The following is a 14640-nucleotide window of genomic DNA, read 5'->3' on the forward strand; positions in this document are numbered from 1 at the left end:
TGACAGTCCCCCACCTAACCCCCAGACTATTTCAAGAGAGGGGTGGGGCAAGCAGTCCAGATTTTGTCTATTCTGGTTCAGCTCACTTGGTTGTAAATTTCTAAGCCAAATTAGCAGTCACCAGGAAAAAAATCGGGCATGGGGGAGAGTGGAGGACAGAAGAGACAGAGTATATTTCTAGGTGGGTGAGTTGTGTCCCAATTGTTAAGATCTCCAAAAGGAAAATAAGAGTTTTCTTTGCTTGCTTAGAGCCCCCAGAGTAGCTTACATATAATCAAAACAAGCCAGTCCCTACCCACAGGCTTTGATTTTTATACCATAAAAAGGTAAAGGTAAAGGGACCACTGACCATTAGGTCCAGTCGTGACCGACTCTGGGGTTGCGCGCTCATCTCGCATTATTGGCCGAGGGAGCCGGCATACAGCTTCCAGGTCATGTGGCCAGCATGACAAAGCCGCTTCTGGCAAACCAGAGCAGCACATGGAAACGCCGTTTACCTTCCCGCTGTAGCGGTTCCTATTTATCTACTTGCATTTTGACGTGCTTTCGAACTGCTAGGTTGGCAGGAGCTGGGACCAAGCAACGGGAGCTCACCCCGTCACAGGGATTCGAACCGCTGACCTTCTGATCGGCAAGCCCTAGGCTCAGTGGTTTAACCACAGCGCCACCTGGGTCCCTACCCACAGGCTTTGATTTTTATACCATACCTACCGTATATTTATTGACCTTTGTATTCTAGGTTGTAAATTGCCTCATGGTCTTGTGATGAGCAGTATATTAACTTAATAATATCTCCTCCCCCTGAACATGCCCCTGCCCCAATTGGCCCTGGGGGTGTGTGTTGAGAGAACCCCCAGAACAGTGTGCAGGGAGGAGAGAGGAGATGGTTCCATCAGATGAGCACCAATGGAACAATTGTCTTAGAACAACATTGAATTCCATCCATAATTACTAACATAGAGCATTCACTGGCACCCCTCTATAAGGTTCAAGACAAGGTGCAGAAAAATGTTCCCAGTCTAGCAGGTTCATGGGAGGCTCACTGTCTTTATTTGAAAGGCAAGTTGCATCTTTTTGGGATCCTGCCCACTGCAGACCTTGGAGAGGCCTCCTCTGAAGAGGCAGGGTGGGACCCTAGGGAGAACCTCAGCAGTCCTGGCAGTCTCAAGGTGGTCCTAAAGTGCCTCAACATGGTTGTCTCACCATGTTCATAGGCCATCTGACCACACCCAAGCCACACTTTGCTTCCTGAGCCTCAGGGCAGAGAGAGCCAGTAAACCCAGGGGGAATCCCTGAATGAGCAAGACCAACCTGTTTGATTGCCCAGAATGCTTTATCCTTAGCAACTTATTTGAAAGGAAGGAGATGATACAACCGTAAGTGACTAAGAACAGGAGTAAAGAGAGACTGGCAGTGAGGACATTATTTTCTCAGTCTTCTTTGCAGCCTTCTTGAGTCGACAGCTCCCTAACTCAGCTCCAGATCCCACACTTTGTGCTGCTTATGGACACCTATGTTCTCTTTGCAGCCACCACCTAAGGCAGGAAACTGCAGAATTTCAAAGGGGCAAAACAAGCTTCATAGGACAATTTCTTAGTACAGTATAAGGTTTTATTGTTTGAAAGCAATGTAACTGAAAAACTTAACTGGCTATTAAGTAACAAGGTAAAGTTGTTTTGTACAGTTATAGAAGCCTGCAGACAGAGGTTTAACCGGCTATTTCAAGCAACATTAGCTATTCCACACTTTGCAATTCCTGTCCCTGAGCTTGTGTCCTAGCTATAGTGTTGACATAGGTACTTCTTAACAAAGGAAAAGCTTCAATTGGAAGGAGTTCTCTGTTTTGAATGGCCATCTGATCGAAGTCCAGTTTATAAAGATATTTAACACACAAAAGGAAGAATAGGGACCTTGAAGTTGCCTGTTTATAGTTTACCTATAGAAAACAGACTGAATAAATGCACAGGTCAATCTTCCTTGCTATTGTGGGACGGATCCTTTTTTCTACTGAAATGATAGCAACTGTTTCTGAATCTACACATGTAAATTATCCTATGCAAATCTATGTCTCCTTATGTGGTGATAAACACTGCCAACAAAAGAGGAAATGTAAGTGGCCACTCTACCTACCTGTCCATTCTCACCATTTTACTTCTTTTCCTTCCCCATAAAGAAATTCCTCTGGGCCACTTTCTCTTAAAAGTCCCACCCTCTTCTCCTAAGCCTTCCTTAGCCTCCTGTCTTCTCAGTCATCAGGTGCTTGCTTCCTATGTCCTTGCATCTTATTAGACTATTTTGCCTGCCTTGCCTATCTCTAGAACCTAAGCACTTCAACTAACAGCATCCACAGGCTTTGCTGCCTGCCCTGCTTCTGTGGTAGGAGGCCAACCCAAGTCAATTACAGACAGAGGCTTTGCCACATCCACTACAATTATTTTGCTGCATTAAAATATAATTTGATTACTGGTGGAAGAATGTAAGGAGTTGCCTTTGCTCATGGCAAAAATAAAAAAAATGACTTGAGTTTGTGAAAAATAAAAATGTCTCTTTTTAATTCATTTTAGCTGGTAACACCCCACCCCCTTCACAACAGTCAGCATATGGTACAAAAGATAACACATTCCACTTCTAAAGGAACTACAAGTCCCAAATGCTTCCAGGCAAAGTAGCTGCAGTTGACAAAATACTGGATTTTGAAAGTATCCGAGACAATTCTCCATTTTAAGTGTAGATGTTATCAATTTCATTTGTTGTCACCACTTTTCTCAATATTTCTGTGTTTCTTGAAATGTCCTGGGCAAAAGAAAATAGAAAAAAATCCAGTAAAGATAAGAATGCATTAATAACTGCCTATCGTATTTCCTTATTCTTGGCCACTCAACTTCTCAAAACGAACACATACAACCCTCCGTACACTACATATGAAATGTAGCATCCATATTCTGTTCCAGGACAACCATATCCAGTTCTTTCTATGGACTGCAACTTGCAAACCAGCTGGTCCTGCTTCACACTTTTGTTAACTAATTAATTTTTCAAAGGCAGGTAAGAATGAAAAAAAAATATTCAACTGAGCACACAGTGGATCATTAAAGAACGTAAGAAAACGTCCTGTAGGATTAGACCAAAGACCTACCTAGTCCAGTATTCTGTTCTCACAGTGGCCAACCAGATGCCTGTAGAAATCTTACAAGCATGACATAATCTCAATAGCACTCTCCCATCTTATATCTCCTGTAACCAGCAGGAATTCGTGTGTTTAATTGTGCCCTGGATTGTAGCAGTATTCCTCCAGTTAATTTTCCTTCCACTTTAGAGTTGTGAAAATCCTATGCAGGCAATGGAGAAGCACTTGTGACACATCTCCAGTCACTGAGCAGGTGGGTGGGAGGAACCCTTGTTCTGCTGTGTGTTCATCAGTACAAGCTCAGGGTGTGGACCGCATGGTACCATATGGACGTCTTTCATTTCAGATTGACGGTTGCTAGCCTCATCCACTTATTGAGCCTAGTTTGAGGAACCAATAACTCATGATCATAGTGGAAATACCCTCAGATACTTTGGCAGTCATTTACGTTAAACCAAAGCAAACTCAACAAAGCTAAGAATGGTAAGTATCACGAAGGACAGGGCAGAAAGCATTAACTTTTTGTGTTGCTGTTTTTTAAAAGCTGCAGTTTCTGCAAGAGCTTCAGGATTCAAAAACCCCAGCAATGTTTGAGTTAAAGTTTACATTTAAGACTGGATTGCCACAGATTTTCTCTACACCTTCAGGACAACTCTAGCAGTCATCCTGTGGCTAGAACTCTAGCAGTCAGTTTCATTTCTTGCTCACACTGAAGGGTGAGTGTATTGATCGTTTTATGTTGCTGGACATTTTGTGCAAGCCAAGCTGAGTGCCACTCATTTTGAAATAGTTGATAGATCTTTGTTCCAAGGGCATTTCTACACCAGAGACACTAACTGGTTAACAGTCATTCCCTCTGTCCTGGGGAAGTCTGAAAACCATAGTTCTGCAGGTGGGCTAGAAAACTCAAACAGAGAATTTGTAGTCTGCTTACCAAACTACAGTTCCCAGGACTCTTCAGAAGCAACAGCAGTTGAAATTGGTGTAAAAATAGACATTTGTGGGCAGGTGTGGTTAACTCTAAATTATTCTGTTATGTGGCCTGTGGAAGAAAGTCCAGTGACAAGCTTTTATCCTTTGAATTACGAAGTGCATGGATAATGAGGTAGTTTTCAAACATGACCTAAACATGGATTTCCAACATAAACCTTTGATAAATCTCAATGTAAACCAATTTATATCCCAACCAGCTGTGAATCAAAGCCAAAGACAGCATCTCACAAAGTCAAACAAGCAGCTAAGCAAATGTTTTAAGCACTCAACAAGGGAAACCCCTGACACACAGTAATCCCTAATCTGCATTCACAGCTCCTTTCTAACGCCCAGAGGCAGAAAATTTCAGTACCATGGAAGTGACTCAAAAGCAATACAATGCTGCTGGAAGGCTTCAGCGCTTGCACCCACAAATACAACAAAGTGGCCCTTCTGGGAATTGAATCCTTAATTATTGTAATTGCCAAGAAATACTTTACATAACTAAACGTTTAAGTCAAGTGTCCTTACGCCTCTGAATACTAGTTTCTGGAGAGTGCTGTTTGAAGTTGGGTCCTGCTTACTGGCTTCCTGTAGGAACCTGACTGGCTACTGTGAGAACAGGTGTATTAGATGGGTCTTTGGTCTGATCCAGAGGGCCTCCTCTTAGGTCCCTTCACAGCAGCTGTTATGGTGACCAGTATGCAGACAGGCAAGCTGAAATAAGGCCACATACAGGCTTAATAATTAAACCTTACCTTCACCAAACCCTTCAGGATTCTGGAAGATAGCAAAGGCTCGAAAGCTTCAATTGTTACCAAATCCAGTTTGATGATATCAGTGTAACACTGATAAAGCACTGCAGGGATCTGCCACACTTGACAGTAACTGAGAACTAGGCACAATTCAGGAGGCATTGGAGGGGGGGGGGAGAGGAGAGAAAAAGAGACTAGTAACCTGCTTTTGTAGTGGTAATAAATCAGCAACATGTTCAGTTCGTCAAAATGAATCATACATTAAAAAAACAACAACACCTTATTGTTTTCTGCAAGCATATTGTAAGAAACCCACAACGAATCACACGTCATGAGGAAAAAAAGGCCAACCAACACTCTAGGTCAGAGTTCCATAGCCTTAACGCAATGTTCAAGGCACTGTCACAGAACCAGTGTTGTAAGTGACCACAGAGGTCATCAAGCCCAGCTTTCTGCTCCGTGCAGGATTTGCAATGCACAATGCAATTGCAGCATCCCTGTAGTCTATTAAGCAAATCACTTATTCCGGCATACCTGCCTGGGTAGATGCTGTAAAGCTGTTGCTTTGTCAATAAAACACATTTTATGAAGCTGGGCTGGTGCTGCTACTGCCACTTGCTGTAGCAGCAGAATATCTTATGATATTGAGGAGAACAACTCTATTGGTACCCAATATCAGTCTGAATGGAATTCCAGCCAACTTCTTGTTACATGCTCCGCACTTCCCCCCCAACAGTGAAAAATTACAAGGGTAAGCTGCAGTAAGCTCCCTTCGGAGGAGAAAATTCCGAATATTTCTGGCATTTTTGTAATATTTGTTCCATTTTCTTTTTTTAAAAAAAACATAAAAAGTGGAGGCAAACAGCACACATTCCTGCCAGGCAGGAGATTAATTGCTCCACATTAGTGCCTTCAACCTTCCAGCAAAAGTGCAATTCACTCTGACCTGTTGCTCTACCCCCCCCTGCTGCCCCCAAATAAATTGCTTTTGTTGATTCACAGCACACCCCTCTCCTCTGCTAGGGCTTGTGCTTGCACATGCATGGGTCACCTTCCAGTTCTGGCTTTCCCATGCAAAACACTGAAGAAAATTCTCCAGCTCTTTCCTAACAATTAGCTCCCACTGAGAGAACATCCACCAGTCATTCAAGACCAGATAAAAAGCAGCCACAACATTATACTTATTTATTCCAGGGCTATATACAAACCACCTTTAATCAATGGTTTGATTAAAAACAACCAGCTTATAAAGTACACCATTAATAGTATGAGAGGCTTTTTTATATATAAAAAAATGGAAATGGTAAAAATATTTTTTAAGTGCCTGGAAGCATCAAAAGGGGTTTTTGCTTGGTGCCTAAAAGACAGCGAAGTTGGTGCCAAGTGCATCCCTCCTTGAGCAGGACACTTCATAGCTGAGGTATCACTATAGACATTTATTCAACTTATTTGGGAGAAAAGCAATGACAAACCTAGACAGCATCTTAAAAAGCAGAGACATCACCTTGCCGACAAAGGTCTGTATAGTTAAAGCTATGGTTTTCCCAGTAGTGATGTATGGAAGTGAGAGCTGGACCATAAAGAAGGCTGATCGCCGAAGAATTGATGCTTTTGAATTATGGTGCTGGAGGAGACTCTTGAGAGTCCCATGGACTGCAAGAAGATCAAACCTATCCATTCTTAAGGAAATCAGCCCTGAGTGCTCCCTGGAAGGACAGATCGTGAAGCTGAGGCTCCAATACTTTGGCCACCTCATGAGAAGAGAAGAATCCTTGGAAAAGACCCTGATGTTGGGAAAGATTGAGGGCACTAGGAGAAGGGGACGACAGAGGACAAGATGGTTGGACAGTGTTCTCGAAGCTACGAACATGAGTTTGACCAAATTGCGGGAGGCAGTGCAGACAGGAGTGCCTGGCGTGCTATGGTCCATGGGGTCACGAAGAGTCGGACACGACTAAACGACTAAACAACAACAACAACATTCAACTTAAGGTTTTGCATTGTTAAGTACCTGCAGCAGGGAGGTCCCGTGCAATATTTGGCTGTTCTAGTAATGAACAGCAGACTTTATCTTCAAACGTGCTTGTCTTTAATGCTTTCAGAAAAGGAGAAGGAAGTGTTAGAGTGGATTCTGTTGTTTTATATTCCGTAACAGAGCACGTTGAAAGAACGAGCACTTGCAAATCCGTCTTCTGCATGCATCCAAAAACCTAGGATGAAAATGTAAATCCCGATTTAAGTGCGACAAATGAATAGCGGTGCGACAAATGAATAGACAGATGAATAGCAGTGCTGGAGCCAATTCACACATGCCAGCAGTGTTACAGGAGCCTCCAGCACTATTGTGGTTCTTCCCCATGATATCAACCCTTAAGGCAAATGTGGGAAGCAGCAACGGCAACATGGCACTCATACCACTGCTAGTCAATCAACCTTTGGGCCACGGTCTTACTCTCCCTCCTCACTGAAATCAAGGGGGCTTATTTCTGAGTAGATTTCTCAAGGATTGTTCTATTAGTGACTGTAGCAGCATAAGTGCTGTGGCACCTGAGAGACACAATAAATCTGCAGAAGCTTTCTCTGCAATTTAATTGACTTCGTCGGTACATTCAGTCCCTGTAACTCAGACATCCATAGGCCTTCAGCCCATAACTGAATCCCAGATTGAAGAAATGCCACAACACCGTGAGCTACACTATCTTATACAGCCTAAGGGGCAATGCCAGTTTGAAGCTGTCCTATGCAACATCATATATTCTTTTTCAAGGAACAGATGCCAATGCACCAAAGTCAAAGTGCCAAAAGGCCTCTGAGCAAGTGTGTTGAAAAGGAGGTTATCAGCTTTTGTAGGCAATATCCTCCTCCGTTCAGAGGATGACACAGAGGATTTCAGTTTGTAACAGGCTGGATTCAACACAGTTGCAGGTAACAAATCAAGCCAGTGTGGTGTAGCGGAAAGTGTCAGAATAGGACTTGGGAGACCAGTATTCAAATTCCCACTCAGCCACAAAGTTCAATGGGTGTCCTTGGGCCTGTCACTATCTCTTGCCCCAACCCTTCTCACAAGGTTGTTGAGGGGTTAAAATGAGGAGGGAGAGAACTATATATGTCACCTTGAGAGCCTTGAAGAAAAGGTGCAATATCACTAACAACAACAACAACAACAACAACAACAACAACAACAACAAGGACAGGCAAAGCTGAATGACAATCCAACCAATTTTCCTTTTAGATGCTGCATTGTAAACCATTATTCTGTACTGTTTGGCCCTTGATACATGATGTCAATGTTTTACCCAGTAAAACAGATATACAATGACCAGAAAACAAATCAGCAATACAGGAAGGAAAGGAGGACCTTTTTCTGCCTCCCCACTTCCAGCTACTCTCTGAAGACTGGAGAAGAGACCCTCTTAAGAATATTAAGACCATGTGAAAAATAAACATAATATTTTAGCTGCAGTTCATTCATTTTCAGCTTTGTATTCTTGTTATTAAAAAGCGTGCCTAGACATTCCGTTGTTGTGCCCATAACCTAGGATTACAGTGCCACTTAGCTCCTAGCTTTCATATCTCAGTTTCTAACACTGCTTTGTATCCCAATTTCTTCCACTTCTTACCTTTTCAAGCCACTGAAACTGCTGGTCCTCTGCCACGTAACAATTGCACTGGCACAATAAAACCTGAAATGACAGAACAGTCATAAATGCTTCATGAATTTTAAACAGAACTATGTTAATATATATATATAGCATGAAAAGTAATTATGATAACCGAAAGCTGTAATCTCACAGGCATTTTCCGGGGGGGCTCCACTGAAGACAATGGAACTTGGGAAATGAACATGCATAGGATTGTGCTGCACATCACACTTGATATTGGCTAATCCTACAAAGGACACACCCACAGACAATTGTTACTGTAAGGCTCTTTCTTCACTGACCAATAAGACAAAAGGAAGAGGCTGTAACTCAGTGGTGGTGGAGCGCATGGTTTGCATGCAAGTCTAAGCTGAGTCAGTTTAAAGGGGTTGCATGTGTTTTTAAGAAGGATTACCATATTACAATCTCTCATTATTTACACAGCACTAAAGGCCACATCTAAAGTTATGCATAAGGTAAAGGGGCCTCTGACCATCAGGTCCAGTCGTGTCCGACTCTGGGGTTGCGGTGCTCATCTCGCTCTATAGGCCGAGGGAGCCGGCGTTTGTCCGCAGACAGCTTCCGGGTCATGTGGCCAGCATGACAAAGCTGCTTCTGGCGAACCAGAGCAGCACACAGAAACGCCGTTTACCTTCCCGCCGGAGCGGTCCCTATTTATCTACTTGCACTTTGATGTGCTTTCGAACTGCTAGGTGGGCAGGAGCTGGGACCGAGCAACGGGAGCTCACCCTGTTGCAGGGATTCGAACCGCCAACCTTCTGATCAGCAAGCCCTAGACTCTGTGGTTTAACCCACAGAGCCACCTGGGTCCCTTAAAGTTATGCATACTATGTAGCTAATATGAAAGCATGTGACTGTCCAAAAGCACTTGCATGAAAGCAGACTGCTGGTGTTCTAATTCTTAAACACAAGGATAGGCAAGAAGATTCAATGCAAACACCACTGCAGGGCTGGACAGTCTAACTTTGCCGTCTCTGGCATCAAACCACATCAGTTAAATACAAAGATATAATCAGGTAACAAACTCAAGTCTGATTCCTTAAGCTCCAGGAGGTATCCAATGAATGCATTATGTCAGTGCAAGGATTTCCACTTGTGCAATAGGACTCCCTAAATCTGCTCTGGAGGGTTAGGAGAACCCCTGGAACAGATTTAGAGGGCATTTGGGAGCAGAGAAGGCAGAAAGTACAGCTGCCTAAGACAAAATCCTTGTACTGACAGGGTGCTTAATGCTACGTTGGGGACAACTCTCCATCTTACTTACTGTGGGATCTGAAATCAACCGATAGAACAAACAGAAAGAATCTGTTGGAAGGACTTTGGTCGTATTTGATGTTCTGCACCACTCATTCCACAATTTGAGAGATCCAACGACTTCCCAGCTTCCAGAATTCAAAACAAAGGAAGACAAGAATGCTGCAAGCAGAAATGAGATTTATTTCCTATAGCACTGTTATGTTCTGCACATTGTTCGTAACTACCGTGTTTCTCATATTATAAGACACGTCTTATATTTATTTTTTCCTCAAAAAAACACACTATGGCTTATTTTCAAGGGATGTGTTATTTTTTTCCTCCTCTTCCTGCTGCAGCCAGCATTGCTGCTGCGCCTATCACTATGTCTTATTTTCGGGGTATGGCTTATATTCCTTGAATGCTTAAAAATCCTGCTATGGCTTATTTTATGGGTATGTCTTAAAATATGAGAAACAGGGTACCATTGTTGCTATGTGGAAGAGGAGTGATGCAGCTCAGTTTATGTAGGCAACTTCCCTGTAGATTATTTAGTGTATATACACAGAAATACAAAGAAAATAAGATAAACATTTTTGGTTTCCATAGAATTCAACTGGCGGGGAGGGGGTTATGGTAAACATGCCTACTAAACTCAGTTACAAAATACCTAACAAATTATAAGGTTCAGGTAGGTAGCCGTGTTGGTCTGACACAGTCGAAATAAAAAAATAAAAAAATTTCTAGTAGCACCTTATAGACCAACTAAGTTTGTTCTGGTATAAGCTTTCATGTGCACACACACTTCTTCAAATACACAGTGTATCTGAAAAAGTGTGCATGCACACAAAAAATTATAAGGTTGCACACTATTTTGTACACATCAAAAGGTGATTGTCTAATCCCCCTTTAAACCCATCCGAGCTAGTGATCATCACTACATCCTGTGGGAGCAAATTCAATAGTGTAAGTATGTGCTGAGGGAAGTACTTAATTTTGTCTATCCTGAATCTTCCTACATTCAACTACATGGAAGTTCTACTATTACAAAAGATAATACCGGTAGCAGATGCATAATCTTATACATCTCTATCATGCCCTGCTTACAGGTAGTTAAACACTGAAATGAAGAACACATACAGATTGCCTACCTACTGCATTATGCCCTACAGCCAATACGAACTTTGAGCAAGGAAACTGCTCGTTATTAGATGCAGTAGATGTTGGATTCCAGAGGATGTGAACTTCCCTGAGTATAGAAATAAAACAAAAACAAAATAAGGTTAAACATACCCTGAGCAAGAAGATGGATAAGAAGCGGCACCATTCCAGTGAAGTGTTACTTGTACAATTGAGAAAGGTTAAATATAGAACACTGGGTGTTCACAGTACTATCAGTGATCAAGAGGCTAAGGCTGCCATCCTAACCATGTCTATTCAGAAGTCCCACAGAATTCAATTGGTTTCAAGCCTCAGGTAACTGTGGTTGGGATTAAAAGCTTAGTTCTCCACTCATCCCTAGAGAGCAATTACTGTAGTAGGCCAACAGCCTATAAAAGGATTCCCAACCCATTTGTGCAAGGAAATCAAAAGGAGAGAAGATGAATAACATTACAGGAAGTTCCATGGGTTTTTGGGGGTGGTGGGGGTTGCTACACATTGCAGCCAAAGACGATAGAGGGGAAGAAGGGCCTGGCCTGTATAAACCTTTTTCCACATACTGTCCTATTCTACTGAAACTCATTCCCCAGACTGTTTTTTACTCCTGCTGGGTGAAAAGTAAAATGAAGGAGCATCTGTATGGGTGACTCTTTGTAAGGAGTAACCAGGACAAATCTCCCCCAAAAACCCAAGCCAGAAACTGTCATTTCTCCCACACTTCTGCTGGGGATCACTGTCTTTAGAGTAAGGTTACCAGACGTCCCTGTTTCCTGGGGACAGTCCCCAAATTTACAAGTCAGTCCCCTGACAAAATCCATCTATTTAGTAGGAAGTTGAAAAGTGTCCCCGGATTCATTGGAAAAAATCTGGTAAACCTTACTTCAGAGGGCAGGTGTGGGGGAACCTTTTTGGCAATCCAGATGTTGCTCATCTACAACTCCCTGGCTGTGTCTGATGGGAGCTACAGTTCAGCCACATTTGGAGGGTCAAAGGTTACCCACATTTGTCACAGAGCAACGGCCCCCAAAACAACAGATTGGCACAAGCAGATTTGCATTACTCCCCCGAAAGGGGAAGGGCGATGGCAACAGGTGTTCACACCCATTGCACTGGGAACCACACAACACATTCTTACATGCCATAGCTGCCCCCCCCCTTGTAGAAACTACACACATCTGGGCCTGGCCAGTGCCGAGATGGCAGTCCATCCCCGGTACGCCACTAGATTAGAACGAAAGAAGGGATATAAACAAATGTACCTATCAAGTGAAATTAACTCTAACGTCACTGACAACCATTCTAGGCTAGGTTACCACATGACCCCTTCAGCTGAGGTTTGGCACTCTTCACACGCCCAGAAGTGCCCCCGTTGTTACGTGACGGGTTGCAAGGGACCAGAATGTTGTTGGGGTTTTGTTTTTGTGTCCCCCCCCCCCGCAGAGGCTGAGAGCCTCGACTCGAGCCTTTCCCATTCCTCCTCGTGCCTGGTTTCCATGCGCCTCCTCTACCTCCCGCCCGCCCTGGACGCCACCTTTTCTTCTCCAGCTGCTGGCGAATCTCGCGATCTTCCGGCGTCTCCTCGCGCCCCAGGGCCGCCGCCGCCTCTTCTTCGTCGTCGTCGTCGTCGCCAGCGCGGGACGGCGGCGCCACCACCTCGCCGAAGAACGTGGCCATCATCTCCCCCCGGCCCCGGGCAGCCTAAGCAGGAGCGGCCGCCTCGCTCAGTCCGCCTGCCTTCCGCGACATGCGCCGGGAGCCCTTCCGGGTCACAGCGACCGGCAAGGAAGGGCAGGCGGGCGGCCCGTGGAGGAGCGCGCTTCTTTGGGGCGGAGGCCCGTCGGGTTCGGCAGGTAGGGCTCTGCCCTTCTCCCGCGAAGCCTGCGAGCGAAGCCGCCGCCGTAGTAGCAGTGTAAGCAGGGCCGGATTTAGGTTTATGAGGCCCTAAGCTACTGAAGGTAATGGGGCCCTTTAGATGTCCAGCTGTCCTTTGTCAACAACAAATTGTCGCTGTTTTTTTGTGTTGAATATACTTTATGGACCTAATAGGTATCTAAAGCCATTTGCACATAACAAATAGGAGCCTACACAACACAAAACACTTGCTGTATGTAGGTTTTATTTTATTAGTTTTTTATCTTATGTTTTGGAAATGTACACCCAGTTTTCCCCCCTTAAATTATTTTGGGGGCCCCAAGAGAGTGAGGCCCTAAGCTATAGCTTGTTTAGCTTATACGTATATCCAGCCCTGGTGTAGGTATTTTTTAGCCGTTTCACAAGCATAAATACGCTGCTCGGTTGCAGGATGAAACGCCTCCATGTGGTTTGCCGGGAAAGGTAAAAGAATAAAATCACCGCAGCCAAAATGTAAAGCGCACGGAAAGTTAGAACCGCTGGCAGAATAGGCGAAAAGAGATGAAAACGCATAGCTTCCTAGACGACTGGATAAACGAGGAAGCTCCAATGTGATTGACTAAGGGGAAATCAGAGGTGCCGGGGGGGGGGGGGGAATAAAGGGTTTTTGTCCAGTGTTGGAAGGTACTGTACGTTTTGCGAGAGGATCTCCCAACTTCATAGAATTGTAGAATTGGAAGGGGCTGCGAGGGTCATCTTTTGAATGACTTGTTGCCTTTTCTTTATATTGATACTGGTAATTCCTCATGAAATGTCTTATCTGATGGTTATTTATCTTTGTACTTTTACATATCAAATCTAATTTTTAAAAATAAAAGTAGTGCTCCCAGTTGTTACATTGATTGAATTCAAGTGACGTGGGAAAAGGTTAGCCTAGGTTTATTCAGTTTATGAATCACTTTCTACAAAAGATGTCCCAAATTGATTTTTAAGAATAAAATGTGTAAGCGTATTAAAAACATATAAGAAAAACATTCAACTGCCCAGCATGGGTGTAGTCGGGGGGGCAGGGAGGGGCAGCTACCCCGAACCAATAAAAATATATAGCAAACTGAGGTTCTGCCCCCCTAACAAAAGGCCTGCCCCTCACAAAAATCTTGGCTACGCCCATGGTGCCCAGGAAAACAAAATTGTCCTTGTCTGGTGCTGAAATGATGACAAAGTTGGCACCAGGTTAGCCTTCCAGGGACAGCATCCCATTGGGGAGGGGTGCTACTGCTCTGAGGTTTGTTGGAAAAGGCTGTCCTTGGATATAGGGATCCTAAGCCGTAGAATAATAGAATTGTAGTGTAAGGAAGAAACACCTTTGTTTTGAATTCCACTGTCATTCCAATCATAGTACCTGGCTTTAGATTATATCTACCATATATTTATCTCCTTAATAAATACATCCAACCTTTCCAACAGAATAGTGCTCAAGGCAGCAAATACATATATTCATCACTTAAAAAAGTGGCACCCCAATAAGACAACACAGCAATTGGCAGTGTGGAATCCAAGATGGAAGTACAGCCCATACATATATATATTAATCTATATATTAAATCCAGCAATCACTTTAGGCCCTGACTCTTTGGATTAAAGAACTAGCTCCGTATCATTATCCTCTTACTCACACCCGCACTTTCCTACCCCATGGAAAACTCTGTGTAGGAGCTTGTCTTGAATCTGCACAGCCATGCTTGTGCAACAGCTACACATGCACAGAAGACCCAAGAGAGCAATCCTACAACACACAAGCATCACCATGACACAAAGCACTGTGTTTTGGGAATCAGGATGCCAGTTTGCACATAAAGGCATCACCTGGCTAGGAGTC

At 43.8% G+C, this 14640-nt stretch overlaps 1 protein-coding gene across 1 annotated transcript; it reads right to left on the bottom strand.

The window, feature by feature from the left end:
- Positions 1-1589: 1589 nt before the first annotated feature.
- PSMG1 (proteasome assembly chaperone 1) lies at positions 1590-12651 on the bottom strand. The gene is made up of 7 exons (XM_035120826.3): positions 12442-12651; positions 10901-10998; positions 9781-9932; positions 8475-8537; positions 6866-7064; positions 4858-4994; positions 1590-2793 (listed from the first exon to the last, which is right to left on the bottom strand). The coding sequence occupies exons 1-7, from the start codon at positions 12585-12587 to the stop codon at positions 2722-2724; spliced, it is 867 nt and encodes a 288-aa protein (XP_034976717.3). The 5' UTR covers positions 12588-12651; the 3' UTR covers positions 1590-2721.
- Positions 12652-14640: the final 1989 nt, after the last annotated feature.

This window comes from Zootoca vivipara, chromosome 1 (genome assembly GCF_965207765.1).
Source record: "Zootoca vivipara chromosome 1, rZooViv2.hap1.1, whole genome shotgun sequence".
Classification (NCBI taxonomy): Eukaryota; Metazoa; Chordata; class Lepidosauria; order Squamata; family Lacertidae; genus Zootoca; species Zootoca vivipara.